Source organism: Crocuta crocuta, unplaced genomic scaffold (genome assembly GCF_008692635.1).
Source record: "Crocuta crocuta isolate KB4526 unplaced genomic scaffold, BGI_CrCroc_1.0 scaffold3, whole genome shotgun sequence".
NCBI lineage: Eukaryota > Metazoa > Chordata > Mammalia > Carnivora > Hyaenidae > Crocuta > Crocuta crocuta.
Window position 1 is genome coordinate 15628747 of NW_027529934.1, and position 17554 is coordinate 15646300.

The following is a 17554-nucleotide window of genomic DNA, read 5'->3' on the forward strand; positions in this document are numbered from 1 at the left end:
GCCCTCAAGGCCCATCCATGTTGTTGCAAGTGTAAGATTTACTTTATTCTCATGGCTGAAGAGTATTCCATTGTGTATACACGTGCCATGTCTTTATCCATTCATGGTGGTGGACCCTTAGGATGTTTCTGTGTCTTGGTTATTTTGTAAATAATACTGTAGTGTACACAGGGGCTCACGTGTCTCTTCACCACAGTGACTCAGTTGTTTGGATAAAGACTGAGAAGTAGGATTAATGGATCATATGGTAGTATTGTTTTCAGTTTTTTTTTTCCTTAAGAAGTTTGATTCAAGGTTCAGAGATGGTGGCCAGGTTGCCCTCCTCGTTGCCCAGCATCTCCTTCTCAGGCATTGGCTGTGTTTTTTTTTTTTTGAAAAGTGAGTAAAGTTTCTTTTGTTTTTGTTTATAATTTTTTTTAGTGTTTATTTATTTTGAGAGAGAAAGAGAAAGAGGGAGAGAGAGAACGACCGAGCAGGGGAGGGCAGAGAGGAGACGGAATCCAAAGCAGGCTCTGAGCTGTCAGCATGGAGCCCGACGTGGGGCTTGAACTCATAAACTGTAAGATCACGACCTGAGCCGAAGTCAGATGCTTAACTGACTGAGCCACCCAGGTGCCCTGAGTGAGAGAAGATTCTTAATGTGAACTTCTTTTCAGAATTGCTGTCCCACGGGTTTCCTTATGCCTCTGGCAATAGGGCGTTTGATTTGGTCCTTCTGGTGCTTGTCAGCCACCTTGTGCAGTGAGGGTGTCAGTAGCTTGCATTCAGACTGGTCCTTCTGTATTTCAGGGGTCTGCTCCATCACAGCTCTTATCTCCAGGTACATGGGACCCAGCGCCTTGTATACCTGGAAGGCCAGGTAGACCAGAGAAGCCACGCAGCCATTGTGCTGCCTGTGTACCTAGAAGCCTTCCAGCAGTTTTGTGGTGAAAAGCCACAGAACTATTTTCAGTTTTTGAGAAACCTCCATACTGTTGTTTCCCATAGTAGTTTACATTCCCACCACTAGTGCACAGGGGTTCCCTTTTCTCCACATCTTCACCACCATTTGTTAGCTTGTCTCCTTTAGAAAATAGCCATTGTAACAGGTATAAGGTGATATCTTACAGTGGTTTTGATTTGCATTTCCCTAATGATTTGTCAGTTATTGGCTGTCAGCGCAGAGTCTGATGTGGGGCTCGATCCAGATCATGACCTGGGCCAAAATCCAGTGTTGGACACTTAACTCCCAGGCACCCTTACTTATTAACTTTTTGATTGGATTCCAGGAATTGTAAATTTTATTTTCTTTAGTGCTGTTTTTTTTTTTCTGTTACTTTATACATTCCTGAGCTTTGTTCTCGCACATAAATTACTTGGAAATAGTTGGATTCTCTTGAATCTTTTTTTTTTTTAAAGCTTTATTAGGTGGTAACAGAGGAGATTTTTATATAGGCTAATTTTGCCCCACTACCAAAGCAAACTTTCTGAGTATTCATATATATATGTATATGTATGTACATGTATATACATAAATATATCTTTGTAATCAGTATATTAAGGAAACATTCACACATTTCCAGAATTGCTTAATTCTGATATCTAGATTTAAGCTTGTGAACATGATTTTTAAACCTACAATTAAAGTTATTCATCATAATTTGCTATACTAGCAACATTAGATTACAGTTACTTCAGAGTATTAGTTAAATGGTTTAAAGTAACACCTTCCTATCTCCTACATGCAAATTAACTTCTCCTCACTAAGTTCCCCTGCTCCTGAACTCACTATTCTGAAGCTTATCATGGTCCAAAGAGAAGAGGGGGAAAAAAAAGATGTAATTTGAACTGATGTATATATATTTAAGGAAAAAAAAAAGGTGGCGCCGTAGAGGGGAATGCCACTCTATGAGTGCAAGCCCTCTGCTTTAGAAAGGTGTCCCTTCTATCTCTGATACCAGAGGCCAGATTGTATAGCACACCTTCTTCAAGTAACTGTTCAGGCAATAGAATAAATGCCGAGGCAGCACGATGAATCCCACTTAATACAACTACAAACCAACACTTCTACAAATTAAGTTCTTTGATGGCCGGTTAAGTACAAGTCTTAACTTCATAGCTTAACAATTAAGGGTTGTACACTGAAGTCAGTACATACACTTAGCATTTTAGTCTAGCTGTCTCATGTACATAGCAGTGAAATCAGTTACAAGGTATGGCCTAACAAATGCTAGGGGAAATTTTTTAAGAAGTAGTTTTATCAACTGTGAAATAGATTTATCACGTACACTGAAGTCATCATACAGGACAAAGAGCTTTTATATTTGAGTTTAGTCTTCATGTATCTTTTAAGACACTACTGTAGTTGAGTATTCACAACAGTAGGAAGTAGTGAGCTATGATTGTGGTCCTTCACTTACTCACTCCTGCATATAGAAGGCCAGCAGTGTTATTCACTGGCCCTGGTAAGAGGTCTGACACCGAGCACCACCTCCAGGCTGACGTTCATCATCCTTATGTGCTTCTCCGTTGTCATGGTGCTGTCTTCCCTAATTTGGATCAAAGTCCACCAGTTCTTCCTGGGCCAATTCATCAGTCTCTTCTACTTCCTCTCAGGTAGGAGTTTTTCCAGCAGAGAGAGTTTGTCAGGAGACAGAAAACCATTCTCAGGAAAGTTTACCTTAAATTCCATGATTAGGTGACCTTTTTCGTATGGTCTACAATTAATTGGCGTGCCTTCATTTAGCACACACTTGATATCTCCATGCTTGACAGTCTTGCCTGGGATGAGAGGTAATGACGGTGGTTCCGTTGTGAAGAGTAGATACTGTCTTTTGAAAGGCACACAGTGCTTCTACCAGCTGTATATCCATACATCTGAAAAGATCTCCTTGCGAGTAAAAACAGCATGGTCCTTCTGATCTAAAACAGTGATAATATGTTTTGGCTCCAGTCCTCGTTCTTGGTCTCCTTCACCATGGAATGTTACCTCTGGCCATCTTTAGTGCCTTTGTCAGTATGAACTAGCAGTTGTTTTCTTGAACTGTCATCCTCCCATTGCCGCTTTTATGTCTGCCTGTAGGACTGGCACCCCATGCACAGAGATTGAATTTGTTGAACCATTCCAGGTCCCATCTGGTGGGAAAAGTTTTTTTTTAATTCTTTCTTTTTATAAATGTTTAAGAGAGAGAGAGAGAGAGAGAACAAGCATGAATGAGCAAGGGAGGGGCAGAGAAAGAGGGAGAGAGCAAATCCCAAGCAGGTGCTATGCTGTCAGTGTAGAGCCCAACCTGGGCTCAATCCCAGGCACCCTGAGATCGTGACCTGAGCCCCTTGAGATCATAAGCTGAGCCACCCAGGTGCCCCTATCTCGTGGATTCTTACTCGCATTCTGGTACCTTGGTAATTGGGACAGCATGTGCCACTCCTTTCCTGCCACCTCAGCCTTCATATTTGTTGCAAGTCACATTCTCTTGCAGAGCTAGTTTTCTTGTTGCACCGTTACATAAATTTTTTAAGGTTACAGAGAGCTGATGCACAACGTTTTTACCTCTCCTTTCTCTCAGCATCCTTCCTCCTCCTCCAAAACACATATCAAAGAGGTCCATGGGGGAGCCTAACCGCTACCTGCTCCACCTTCTTTAATGGCCTGTTCTCCTCCTTTGTCATATAATTCCCTTTTCTTTGCATCAGCACTTCATAAGCTTGAAAACTCTGTTTAAGCTTTTCTCCATTTGGATTATCAGGGTGGTACTTCAAAGCCAGTTTCCTGTAAGCTTTTTTCAGTTACTCTTGCGTCAATTATTTGACCCCCACCCCCCCCAAAAAATCATAGTAAGGTAGTAAGTGGTTTTTTTCACCATTTTCTTTTTCTTTCTTATTTTTTTATTATTTGTTTATCTTGAGAAAGAGACAGAGTGTGAGCACGGGAGGGGCAGAGATAGACAAGGAGAGACAAAATCTCAAGCAGGCTCCATGCTGTCAAGAGTAGATCCCCTAACACGGTACCCAGTCTCATGAACTGTGAGATTATGACTTGAGCCCAAATCAAGAGTCAGATGCTCAATCTACTGAGCTACCCAGGTGCCCCTCTTTTTACCATGATGGGGAGTAGGAAGGAGCACATTGCTGGGCACAGCTCAAGCAGTTGCCACTCCTCCACTTCTCAGTGAGCATTCTGGAAAGTTCCACCCTTTCTTGAGTACTCTACCTGATGTTTGTGTATTTCAAATTTTTTCTGCCCTGGCTCTTGGGAAAATGTAATATTTCTGGTCTTTCTTTCTGGTCTTTCTTTCTGGTCTCCCTTCCTTTCTTCCTTCCTTCCTTCCTTCCTTCCCTCCCTCCCTCCTTCCTTCCTTCCTTCCTTCCGTTAGCTAACATACAGTGTAGTCTTTTAAGCGTTCTCTTTTAAAATTATTTTTTCATGTTTGTTAACATGTCAAGTTAGCTAACATACAGTGTAGTCTTTTAAGTGTTCTCTCTTTTTTAAAATTAGTTTTTCATGTTTGTTAATTTATTTTGAGAAAGATAGAGCATGAGCAGGGGATGGGCAGAGAGGGAGGGGGAGAGAAAGAGAAAGAATTCCAACCAGGCTCTGCGCTGCCAGCGCAGAGCTGGATGCAGAGCTCGAAGTCATGAACTGTGAAATCATGACCTGAGCCAAAATTAAGAGTCAGATGCTTAACCTACTGAGCCACCTAGGTATCTCTATTCTTCACATTTAAGCACTCTTTTTAATTTTCTGTTTCCTTTATGTATTTTATATTTACATATGAAATTATAGTTTCAGAAATTTGCCATTTATCTCCTTTCTTGATATTGTACTTTGATTTTAATGTTTATTTTATTTTTGAGAGAGAGAGAGCGAGAGCGAGCGCTAACGGGAGAGGGGCAGAGAGAGACACACACACAGGTTCCGAAGCATGCTCCAGTCTCTGAGCTCTCAGCACATAGCCCGGTGTTGGGCTCAAGCTTGTAAACTGTGACATCATGACCTGAGCTGAAATCAGAGGCTTAACCGACTGAGCCACGCAGCTGCCCCAAATTATACTTTTAAAGACGATTAAATTGCAGAAGAGGTGCCATTTACTGAATTGAATTCCTATTGTTCTTAGTTGGTCCCAGTGTTCCTTTGACCTTGAGGCTTTGCGGGATTTTTTCCCCTCTTTTTCTACAGATCAGTTTTTTCTTAGCTTAGTTACATGTTCTAGTTGATAGACTGAAGCAAAGTATTCAGACTTCGTATTTGGAGGTTAGTTTGTACACATCGTTTGCAAATGAATCAACAGTGTTGGCTGTGTGTGTTGTTTTTGTGTGAAGATGCGGTGTTAGCTCTTTAGCCAAATATTCCGTCGACCATTACAGAGAACCTGTGTAAAAAGTCCTAAGAAAGATGCAGAAGTATATTTGTCATCATTGTTGGGGCACAGAGCCCTGAGGAGTTTATTCTGTGTGATAGTTCAACTTACCTTTCAAGAATGTGCCTAAGGTCCAGTACATACCACTTTTTGGTTAATACCACTTTTGGTTTTGCAGGAAAACAATTCACTTTAAAATTTTCATGATACTATGCTTTAAAAATTGGTTCACTTGTGAAACATTAATTCTGTTAATTGGAATATCCTAATGTGATTGTCTCTTTGATTTGTTCTCCCTTGTCCTTATTATCTTGACTTAAACATTTCATTGATCTATTTTGCCTTTTAAATACGCAAAATATGAAGAGTCCTTCTCTCTTCTCATAGGGATAGACTCTGGGAGTGGGTGGCCATTCCATTTCGTGGAATGTGTAATATTTAGGGATTTGTCAAATTTTGACTGGCTTATTCTTATCATCTGGGGATGTTTTTTTTTTTTTTAAGAGAGGTGGGGAGGGGCAGAGGGAGAGAGAATCTTAAGCAGGCTCCACACTCAGTGCAGAGCCAGTTGCAGGGCTCAGTCCCACAACCCTGGGATCATGGCCTGAGCCAAAATCAAGCAGGTTACCTTACTGACTGAACCACCCAGATGCCCCTGGACACTTGTGAAACAAAGGTTCTTGGAATCTTTTCTAGAGTAACAGAATCAAATATAATTGTCCCTATTTGTTTTAACAAATGCCCCTAGACAATTCCGTTGCATAACAAGGTAAATGAAAGTTTTATTATTTTTTATTTATTTACTTATTTTTGACTTGGAAGTGATATACTGGTCTTTCTTCTTCTTCTTTTGGAATATATAAGAAATTAGAATTACCTCAGTTAATAAACCATCTCATCTTATTCGATTTTTAGCTTTTGATGCTCTTTTTACATATTCATCAGTTTCACCTGAAATTCCTTGGTTCTTTGTGTGAATTTTAACAGTAACACAAATATTTACAGTTTTATATTTTATACCCAGAAAATGTCAAGCTTATAATTATCTTTTATCTGCTATGTTTGCTTCACTTAACAATTTTTACCAATTTTTACCACTAAGCAATACTTACCTCTCCCCCACTTGATTATATTAAAATATTTGTTTTTAAATGTTTGATTCTGACTGAAATTTTCTATGGAAATATATTTAGTCTCATATCTGTGGGAGTAGGTAATAGCCACAAATAGTAAGTTTCATTTCTAACAGGTATGGATTGCTTCCCGTTTATTATGCTGCTTTTGGAGAAAGCGATTTTAGTGTCTAGAAAGTATGTTGATTCCACTATGATTTTTTTTTATCTTGGTGATTGGAGGAGAAAGCTAGGGCAGATAACAGAATTGCCATTTTCCACAAGTAATTTTTTTCATATGGTAGATGAGGAATGTAATTTTAAACACCTGTTTCTTAAAATGAGTTTTAGTTTTGGGGAAAATGGCTTAAGTAGAAGTAACAGGCTAACTTAAGTGGATGCATGAAGTTGCTTCATACTGGTTAGAGTGTGGTGTTAAAGAAACTTTGAACTCATAGTCATGTTTTTAAAAGAACAATTATAATTTTCTATTATAGGAATCACATGCAGCCCAACTACAGATCCTTATGGAATTCCTCAAGGTTGCAAGAAGAAATAAGAGAGAGGTATATTACTTTGTGTGTTTTACAAATGTTTTCTTTACTGTTGTTGACTAGTCCCATTTCTCCCCATTTTTGTAAAGGCATTTCATGCTCAGTTTATTTAAACATTTAAAAAAAACTTTTGAATTGTAGGCAGTTTTCTTATGCTTTGTTATTTTAACTTCTTTTGCCTTTAGAACTTAGTACTTTATTATTTTATTTTTATTCTTTATTTTATACTTTTTTGGATACTTTATTACTATTATTTTTAATGTTTACTTATTTATTTTGAGAGAGAGCATGAGCAGGAGAGGTGCATAGATGGGGGGCGGTGGGGAGAGTGACAGAGAGTCCTGAGCAGGCTTTGTGGGGTTTGATCCCATAGGCCTTGAGGTTGTGACCTGGGCCGAGATCAAGACTCAGATNCCCTGAGATGCTTAACTGACCGAGCCATCCAGGTGCCCCTGCAAATTGGTACTTTAGGGGCGCCTGGGTGGCTCAGTCAGTTAAGTGTCTGACTTCGGCTCAGGTCATGATCTCATGGTTTGTGGGTTCGAGCCCCGTGTCAGGCTCTGTGCTGACAACTAGCTCGGAGCCTGTTTCAGAGTGTGTATCCCCCTCTCTCTTTCTGACCCTCCCTTGTTCATGCCATCTCTCTCTCAGAAATAAATAAAACATTAAAATAAATTAAAAAAAAATGGTACTTTAAAATCCCTTTTTGGATGTATACCGAAAAGTTTTTTGTAGGATTGAATAGAATGACTTAACCTCAAAGCTCTAAAGAATAGAAAATAGGATTACCAAATGACACCCTGGAAAGAGAACTTTGGAAATTTAGATAATAAAGTCTTATGTATTTGTCTTATGGCAAAAATGTATGCTGTGGGGACAAATAGGCGAGAACATAGCTACCTGTTTAGAACTTGGAAATATATCATGCAGGAGAGCTAAAAGGTAATTTTTTATCAACAGTCTTAATCAGGATTTTTTCATTTTACATTTATAAAATTCTTCAATCGTTTAACACTTGTACAAAATATGGGAAAATCAAAGGCAAAAATCCTATGCTGTGAGAAGAATGCCAATAAAACTTCAAAAAGCAGTTTTTCATTTAAATTCTGAACTGTCTTCAAATTTCTTATATTTTTATTTTAAGTTTTCTAAGTAAGATTTTTTTATTCATTTAAAAAAAATACATGTAATGTCTATTATGTGCCAAGCTCTGGGCCATCTATTTTTGAAAATAAAAAGCTGAGAGATGCTTTTATTTTGATGAAGTACGGTTAGTATGCGTTGTCAGAACCTTATGTTATCTTAGAGTGTTATTTCCTCTTTTTTTGATTATTCATGATATCTATTTTTAACTTTTTCTTACTTTGTTCAAATTGGATTTTTCTGTATTGTTGATACTATTGATAGCTAAATATTCTTTGTCTGGTTTCTGACTTTTTTTTTCCTTAAACTTAAGCTTTGCTGAGCTAATAATTGTGATTTTAATATGTCTATTAACAAAAACATCTTCATGATTAATTTAAAATTTATTCCTCTCTTTTTTGGTGGCTACTTCTTAAACTTTGGTTTGCATAAGAATCACCTGAAGACCTGATAGAATCCCAATTCTGATAAGAATCTCCAAGTTTTGGAGCCCCATAGTCTGTGTTTCTAGGAAGCTTCAGGTGATAATGTTGTTGGTCCTTGGACCATACTTTGCGTAGCAAAGCTGAAAATTTTGTAATATATGGGAGTAAAATTATTAATTTAATATGTACGCTCAGCATCTTTTTGCTATAGAAAATTGTTTGGAAAAGTGATAGTTTTTCATATTCCATACATACCTCCCAACTTTTTAAGACAGAACATGAAATTGTTTTGCAGTAGTTTCGTATGCTTCTTTCCGCTAAAGTGGAATCATTTAAAATCATTGAATGTGGGATTAAGTACATGAGAAATTACGTGATAATGAATGAGTAAATGATTCAGTTAAGTGTATAGTCCAAACATGAGGGTGTCTGAGGGTTAAATTAAATGGCCGTTCATTATCTGTGTCCTGAATTATTATTAAAAAAATTTTTTTTAACGTTTGTTTATTTTGAGACAAAGAGAGACAGAGTGTGAGCGAGGGAGAAGCAGAGAGAGAGAGAGGGAGGGAGACACAGAATCCAAAGCAGGCTCCAGGCTCTGAGCTGTCAGCACAGAGCCCGATGCAGGGCTTGAACTCCCGGACCGCAGGATCATGACCTGAGCCGAAGTCAGAGGCTTAACCGAGTGAGCCACTCAGGCTTCCATCTGTCCTGAATTATTTAAGGTTTTCATTGGACCCTGAGGTTTTTCACTGCTTTTCTAGAGGTCTATTAATGCTTGCAACAAAATTGTTTGATTTTAAAATGTCTCAGGTAATGACAGGATACAACATATAACTCTAAGAACAACTGTGAAGATTCTGAGACTGTTACCCTACTAGCAAGCTTCCAAGTCAGCCTGGCACACTTTCATTTGTGCGGTCAGTAACGTGGCACTTCTGGACTGGAGATAGAGGGTTTTATTATGGGCACATTTGGTGTGCCTGCTTCATATTTGCATGTTTTCTCTGAACCTCAAGTTTCACCAGGGTGATGTAGAGATGGGCTCAGGCCAAACCTGCACATAGTGCATTTATGTAACAGTTAAGGAACCCAGAGTTTAAGAAATCCCAGTCTTTTAAAGGGTCTGCTGGCAAACCTTTCAAGCCTTTGCCCTGCAGGGAGCTACTATTTTTATCATATTGGTTAGAAAACAAATCTGCCTCTGTCCTGGACAAAGTCACTATTTCTTTTCTTTTTTTTAAAATGTTTTATTTATTTCTGAGAGAGGGAGAGAGACAGCATGAGCAGGGGAGGGTCAGAGAGAGATAAGGGGATACAGAATCCGAAACAGGATCCAGGCTCTGAGCTGGCTGTCAGCACAGAGCCTGACGTGGGGCTTGAACCCATGACCATGAGATCATGAACTGAGCTGAAGTCGGACGCTTAACCGACTGAGCCACCCAGGCACCCCCAAAGTCACAATTTATGTGTTCATGGTAGAAACATCGTTGAAAAGATAATTTGGAACGAATGCTATGACAGGGTGTTCAGAAATGGGAGAGATCAATAGAAAATTATTTTCTAGTAACTCATCCTTTTGATTTTAATTTTTCCTGTCTCTGATGTGGTGACTGAGGGCCTCTAATAATCTTCTAGGATACTGCTTTTGATTACATAGCTCTTGGCATCAATGTTTTTATATTTTTGTAGTTAAATGTCTGGGTTAATTGTACTGTAGAATTTTACAGCTTGACTTTAGATTGATCCTTGTGATTGAATGATTTCTTTTTCCATTTTGTGCCATATTTTCCTATGGTGGATGATTTAACTGAGAAGTGCACTAGTTCTAAGTACTTCCGGATACTGATGCCTCTTTTGTGCATTGATTATATTGTTGTTTGTACATTCTGGTTTTCTTCCTGTTTGTTTCTTATTGTTGTGCCCATGACTGAGTGATTTTGAGTATTTCAGGTTTAATTATGTAAGAGACACTGAGGAGTGAGGTTAAAGAAGTTTTAAACATTTGAAAATTTAGTGTTATGTCAGTAGACTTTAAAAATGTATCTGTTACTTTGGTTTAATTTCATAAATTTCTCCATAATTAGAGTCAAGTACAGTAGTGATATGTAATCATAATAAACTTCAGTCTTGGAATTTAGTTGATTAATACCTCATAATTTTGTACAGACAGAATGAAATGAGCAGTTATTTTTCACATCTATTATTAAGTATATTTGCATACCTAATCCTCAGAATGAATATTTGTTAGAGGTCTTATGTCCTGTTGTGTAATTTCTGCTTGAACTTATTCAATCAAAGTATAGGCTCACCAGGAGGCAAAGAGGCAAACTACTGCTTTTGAATTTATTTTCCTAAGATTAACATTCAGACTTTGAAAATTAACTTTGTGATCTTATACTTCACTTTTATTGGGGTTATGGTATGTGTTGGTTTAGATATTGATATATAGCAATCTGAGAAGTTAAATCTGCTTTTCAGATTTAACATATTTATTTACTCCAATATCACATCTTGCTAGTACTTTAGGGCTGTTAGAATCCTACATTTAATTTTTTGTTTTTGAGTTATTTTTCCATACTGACTCTTTTCCACATATTGAGAGAAAGACATATAGTAGGCATTTGCATTTGTTATCTATTGCTGTGTAACAAGTTACCATCAAATTGAATGGCTTGAAACATTAAACATTTAATATCTTGGGTCAGGAATTATGGGGGCAATGTAGCTGAGTGCCTTGGCTCAGAGTTTCTAGCAAGCTACTGTCAAGGTGTTGGCCAGGGTAGCAGTTACCTCAGAGTTCGCTTGGAATAGGAATCCTTCCAAGCTCATCCATTGGCTCTTGGAAAGGGATACCAGTATCTTCGCTCATGGGCTTCTCCATTGGTTGCTTACTTACATTGGCTGCTAGCTTCTCTCAGAGGGAGCGAGTGAAAAAGAAAACAGTTTGAAGACAGCAGTTATATAATTTTTAAACTTAAGTTTGGAAGTTACATTCTAGCACGTGTGCTATTTTTTGGTCAGTGGAAGCAAATTGTCAGGTCCAGCCTGCCCCAGGAGAGGAAATTATACAAGGGTGTGAATACTAAGTGGGAATCTTTGGAGGCATTCTTAGATTCTGCCTTACACAGAATTGAGTAAATATAAATATTTAAAGTTTTTATTTATTTTTAGAGAGAGGAGTGTGAATGCATGTGAGTGGGGGAGCAGCAGAGAGAAAGGGAGAGAATCCCAAGCAGGGTTCTGCTTTGTCAGTAAAGACTGGAGGTGGAGCTCGACCTCACAAAATGTGAGATCATGACCTGAACAGAAATCAGAAGTTGGATGCTTACCTGACTGAGCCACCCGGATGCCCCAATAACTTAATATATTTAAATGAACTAGTTATTCTTTCGTCATGGTTAAGTAGAACAAAAGGGCTCTGGGTTTAATGTAAAAACCAAATTTGTATTAGCATTTAAATAATTGCCTTATATTTCATTTGATTTAGTTTTAAAATATACTTTTGGGGGTGTTTAGGTGGCTCAGTTGGTTGAGTGTCCGACTTAAGCTCAAGTCATGATTTCATGATTAATGGGTTTGAGCCCTGCGTTGGGCTTCCTGCTGTCAGGGCAGAGTCTGCTGTGGATCCTCTGTTACCTTTTCTCTCTGCCCCTCCCCTGCTCACACATGTGAGCATGCACTCTCTCTCTCTTTCTCTCAAAAATAAATAAACATTAAAAATACAAAAAAAATTTCAGAATGTATTTCTGGACATTTATGGTACCTGTTTAATTTACTGTATCAGGACAGCTTTTTAAAAATTCTTTGTTTTTAATGTTTATTTATTTTGACAGAGAGCGAGAGAGAGCGTGCGCGTGAGCGAGCAGGGGAGGGATAGAGAGGGAGAATCCCAAGCAGGCTCTGCTCTGCCAGTGCAGAGCCCAGTGTGAGGCTTGACCCCATAAACCTTGAGATCATGACCTGAGCCGAAATCAAGTGTTGGACACTTAACCAACTGAGCCACTCAGTTGCGCCAGGTGTTTTGTTTTGTTTTGTTTTGTTTTTATTTAGATTCAAGTTAGTTAACAAAATGTGGTATTGGTTTCAGGAGTAGACAGCTTTGATAAGTAAGTATTAGTTTCCTTTTGGTTTTGTTTGGAATTCCAGTGAATTAATTTTATAGTGTTTTTATATGAATTAAAAAATCCATGAACAAATTTTATAGTTTAAAGATTTATAGAATGGCCATCCACGTAACCACTGTCCTGATTAAACTGTCAGATTATTGCTGGGACTCCGAGAGCTTCTGCCTATCTTTCCAGATTGTAGCTGTCAGTATTCTGATAATGAATACTCCCTGTTTTTCTTTATCATTTTGATGCCTAAGTATTTATAAGTCTCTCTTTTTTTTTTTTGAACTCTAAAAGATTTACTTCTGCAGCTTGTAATGATTTTTCTGTTCTTGTCTTTGACTCAGTTTTAAGGTTCATCCATATTATATATGGCTGTAGTTGATTAGTTTTGTTGCATAGTATTTTAGTAATTGAATATACCGCATTTTTGTGGTTGATGGGCTTTGGAGTTGTTTTCAGTTTTGGGCTATTCACAGACATGGCTACTATTTTGTGTGTATGCCCAGGCATTTATGCATGCATATCTGTTTGGTATGTATGTAGGAGTGGAGTTGATGAGTTATAGGACATAATATATCTTCAAATTTAGTAGATAACAGACTTCCTAAGTAGTTGTATTAGTTACTCTTCCTACAGATGTTTCATGTGTGTTCTTATTGCACTGTATTCTTGCCAATACTTGGTATCACGATAGACTTTTTTCAGTTTAGCTTATTTTGGGTGTATTGCTATCTCTTTGTAGTTTTAATTGTCATTTCCCTAATGACTAATGAGGTTGAGCACCAATTAAAGTATGTTTTTTATTGGCTGATTAGATGTTTTGTGTATGTGTAAAGTACTTGTTTAAAGATTTTTTTGCATCTTTTCTATTTGATTTTCCTACATTTGTTTATATATTCTAGATAAAAATTCTTTGAATTGTCTATTTATCTCTATCTTTAGTAGATATTTTCTCCCATATAATTGGGCTGCTTATTTCATTACTTTAATGATGTCATTTGACTAACAAGTTTCTATTTTTTTTTGTTTATTATGTTAGAGAGAGAGAGAGAGAGAGTGCGGCAGCAGGGGAGGGGAGAGAGAGGGAGAGAGAATGCCAAGTAGGCTCTGGGCCATCTCTGCCTGGGGCTTGATCCCAGGAACCTTGAGATCAAGGCCTGAGCCAAAATCAAGAGTCCAGGAGTCAGATGCCTAAACAACTGAGCCACCCAGTGCCCCTGTTTTTAATAGAGTTAAATTTATTGGTCTTTCCTGCCTTTGGAGTTAGATAAAAGAATTTCCCACCTGTAGTCATGAAAACATTTTGCCATATTAAGTATTTAATGCTTTATTTTTTTTATTTTTGACATTCCGATTATAATCTACTGGGGGATTTGTTATTATGTATAATGGGAAGGATAGGCAACTTTTCATATGGGTATCCACTTGTCCAAGCATCTTTAATTGAAAAGTCCATCTTTCTCCTATTGCTGTAAAGCACGACCTTTGTCATGTATAATGTGTCCCATATATGTGAGAGTCCATATCTAGGCTCGCTTTTCTGCTTCACTGGTCTATTTGTCTTTTTGCAGAACTATGTTGTGTTAAATACTAGAGTTTTAAATTACTGTTCTTTAGGAAATTCTCAGCTACCTGTGCCTCTTGTTATTGCTATGTAAATTTTAAAACTAGCCGGTACATTTACATGGTAAATCTGCTGTGATTTTTTTTTTTTTTTAAGTTGGGATTACTTTGACTCAATAGATCAATTTGGGAGAGTATATCTATACACAATATACCCATGAATGCAGGATTTTTCTGTATGTAAAATTAGGTCCTTAAGAATGTCCTTTACAATTTTGATATTTTTTAGGGAATTCTTATACACTTTTGTTTTAGATTTGTTATTAGGTCTTCAGTCATTTTTTTTTTTTAAATACTATTGTAAACAGTGTGTCTTCAGTTTCAGTTTCTTAACTGTTGCTGGTGTATAAAAATATAGTTGATTTTTATAGGTCATTTTTTTTTGTTATCCAGCAACCTTGTTAAATTCTTATTCTAATAATTTGTAGATTCTTTTATGTCTTTTGTATACACATCGTCATCTGCAAATAATAACAGTGTAGTTTCTTCTTTATGACCCTTATATCTTTTATTTATTTCTCTTGTCTTACTCTGCTGGCTAGGACATCCGGTACAGTGATGAATAGAAGTGGTGATAGCGGGGCATCCTAGTCTTGGTGCTGATCTCAAAGTGAGAGCTTTCGACGTGTCACCATTAGGTATGATGTTTTCTGTAGGTTTTTTTGTAGGTACTTTTTATCGTTCAAGGAAGTGAATTTCTATTCCCAGTTTCCTAAGAGGACTTCCCCCCCCCCCACCTTTAATCATTAGTGGGGAATGAGTATTCTCCAAAACTTTTGTGCATCTGAGAAGATACGTTTTTTCATTCTATTAATGTGAATAATTAAATCGGTTTAACATTAAAGGGTCAATCAGCTTTGCACCTAGGGTGACCATCCATCCTGATTTGCCGAGGCACGTTCTAGTTTTATCACGAAACAGCCTAAATTCTGGGAAAGCCCACCAGGATGGTTGTTTGCCCTACTTGCAGTCCTAGTGTAAACCACACGTGGCCATGATGCGCGTCCTCTTCTATAGTGTTTGGTTTGCTGATACTTTGTTTAGGATTTTACATCTATTTTCATTAGTCAGATCATCGTATAAGTTTTTTCTCACACTGATCTTGTCCAGCTTTGCTATAAAGATTGTTATTTTTATCAAATGAGTTTGGGAATGTACCCTCTTTCTGTTTTCTGGAAGAATTTGTGTAGTCTAGGAAGGGTATTTTTGCCGAAAATGTTTAACGATTTTACTGAAGAAACTCTGGATTTGTTTGTTTGCAGAAAGTTTTAAACTATTGATTCAGTTACTGCACCACTTATGTGCTTATGCAGTTATGCTTATTCTCTTACAGAATAACAGAACAACTCTTATACAGCAGTTATGATTATTCAGTTTTTGTTTTAAATATCACCTGTGACATGTTATACTTTTTCTAGTTGTTTATCTAAATTTTCAAATGGATTGGTGTAAGATTGGTCTCAATACTAACATTTGAAATTCCCCCAAAGTGTTGAGTGATAGCTTTCATTCCAGACTTTCCTTATTGCTGCTTTCCCTTTTCCTCTTTTTTTCTTGATCCACTCTTGCCAGGGATGTAATAGTTTTATGAGTCTATCCTTCTATCTAAATAAGCCAACTGTTGGCTTTGTTTCTGTTCTCTGTTTTATTTTTGCTTTCCATTATACTAATTTTTGCACTTTATAATTTCCACTGTTTCACTTTCTTTGGTTTTATTTTATTGTTCCTTTCTAATTTGTTAACTTGGATGTACATATTATGCATACCGTTTTTTCTAATACACAGATTTAAGGCCATCATTTTTCTTTGGTTACATCTGATGACTTTCATATGGTATTTTATTTGTTGTTAAAGAGAATTTCTGTTTTTCATTAGTTTTTCTTAGGCCTGTGGGTTATTTAGAAGTAAACTTATTAGAGCTCAGTAGGTTAAGCATCTGACTTGATTTCAGCTCATGTCATGATCTCAGGGTTTGTGAGATCAAGCCCCATGTCAGACTTTGCATTGACAGCACAGAGCCTGCTTGGGATTCTCTCTCTCTTAAAAGAAATAAATAAACATATTTAAAAAAAAAGTAAAGTTATTATTTGGACATTGGCGTTTTCTTGTCTTTTTATTACTGATTTCTGTTTTAATTACATTTTTATCAGTAAATAGTTTGTGTTTTATTCCTTTAAATAGGATATCTGCACTGTCACCTGTTGGTTAAATTTTGAAAGATTTTTGTTTGAAAAAGAATGTTTTCTGCAGTCCATGCTGCAATGTAACGTTTGTGAAAATTTTCTGCGTCTTTACTGAGTCTTTGTTTCCTTGTTACATATATTACTGAATAATTATATTTGAGGTGAGTTTCTTAAAGATAGCAGAGATACTTTTATCTGCCAGATTCAGCCTTCGTATATTGAGACCATTTATATTTAATGTAAATGTTCTGGTAAATGCTACCATTTTATTCTTTGTTTTATGTTTCTTTTTTCTGTTGGTTTTTGTTGTTTTATATTTTATATTATTATTTTTTAAATACATAGGCTTGTGTGTGTGTGTGTGTGTGTGTGTGTGTGTGTGTGTGTTTGTTTATTTTTGAGAGAGAGAGAGCTGAGGAGGGGCAGAGAGAGGAGGAGAGAGGATCCGAAGTGGGCTTTGCAGTGACAGTAGCGAGCCAGATGTGGGGCTCAAACTCACGAACCTGGAGAGCAAGACCTGAGCTGAAATCAAGAGCCTACTGCTTAATCGACTTAGCCACCCAGCACCCCAGTTTTTATTGTTTTTCTTTTCATTGTTTTAAATGCATATTTAATTTTGAGAGAGAGTGAGCAGAGGAGGGGCAGAGAGAGAAAGAGACATAGAATCAGAAGCAGGCTCTAGGCTCTGAGCTGTCAGCAAAGAGCTCTATGTGGGTCTTGACCTCATGAATTGTGAGATCATGACCTGAGCTGAGGTTGAACCCTTGACTGACTGAGCCACCCAGGTCCCCCTGTTGTTGTTTTTATGTTTTCTTCTTAAGGGTTACCTGAATGCTTCTTAGAATTTTATTTTTATTTATTCATAATAGAGTACATTTCTTTGTATAGATTTTTAAGTGTTGCTGTAGATACTACCTTTTATTTGTAACTTATCACAGTACTGGTGTTGACATCTATTTACATATGTTTTTTTTAAACATTTTTTATTTAAAAATTTTTTTTTTTTAGAGAGAGACAGCAAGAGTATCTTAAATAGGTTCTAGGCTGAGCCTGGAACCTCAAA

The 17554-nt window shown here is 37.2% G+C and overlaps 1 protein-coding gene and 1 pseudogene across 2 annotated transcripts in view; one reads left to right on the plus strand and one right to left on the minus strand.

The window, feature by feature from the left end:
• Positions 1-17554, plus strand: part of COP1 (COP1 E3 ubiquitin ligase) — a 220383-nt gene that overhangs the window by 38718 nt on the left and 164111 nt on the right. For both annotated transcript variants that reach the window (XM_077763321.1, XM_077763323.1), the window contains exon 6: positions 6946-7014. In XM_077763321.1, the coding sequence (XP_077619447.1) occupies positions 6946-7014 (69 nt within the window). The remainder of the gene's footprint in view (positions 1-6945; positions 7015-17554) is intronic.
• On the minus strand, positions 653-3759 carry LOC144230938 (dnaJ homolog subfamily A member 1-like; annotated as a pseudogene).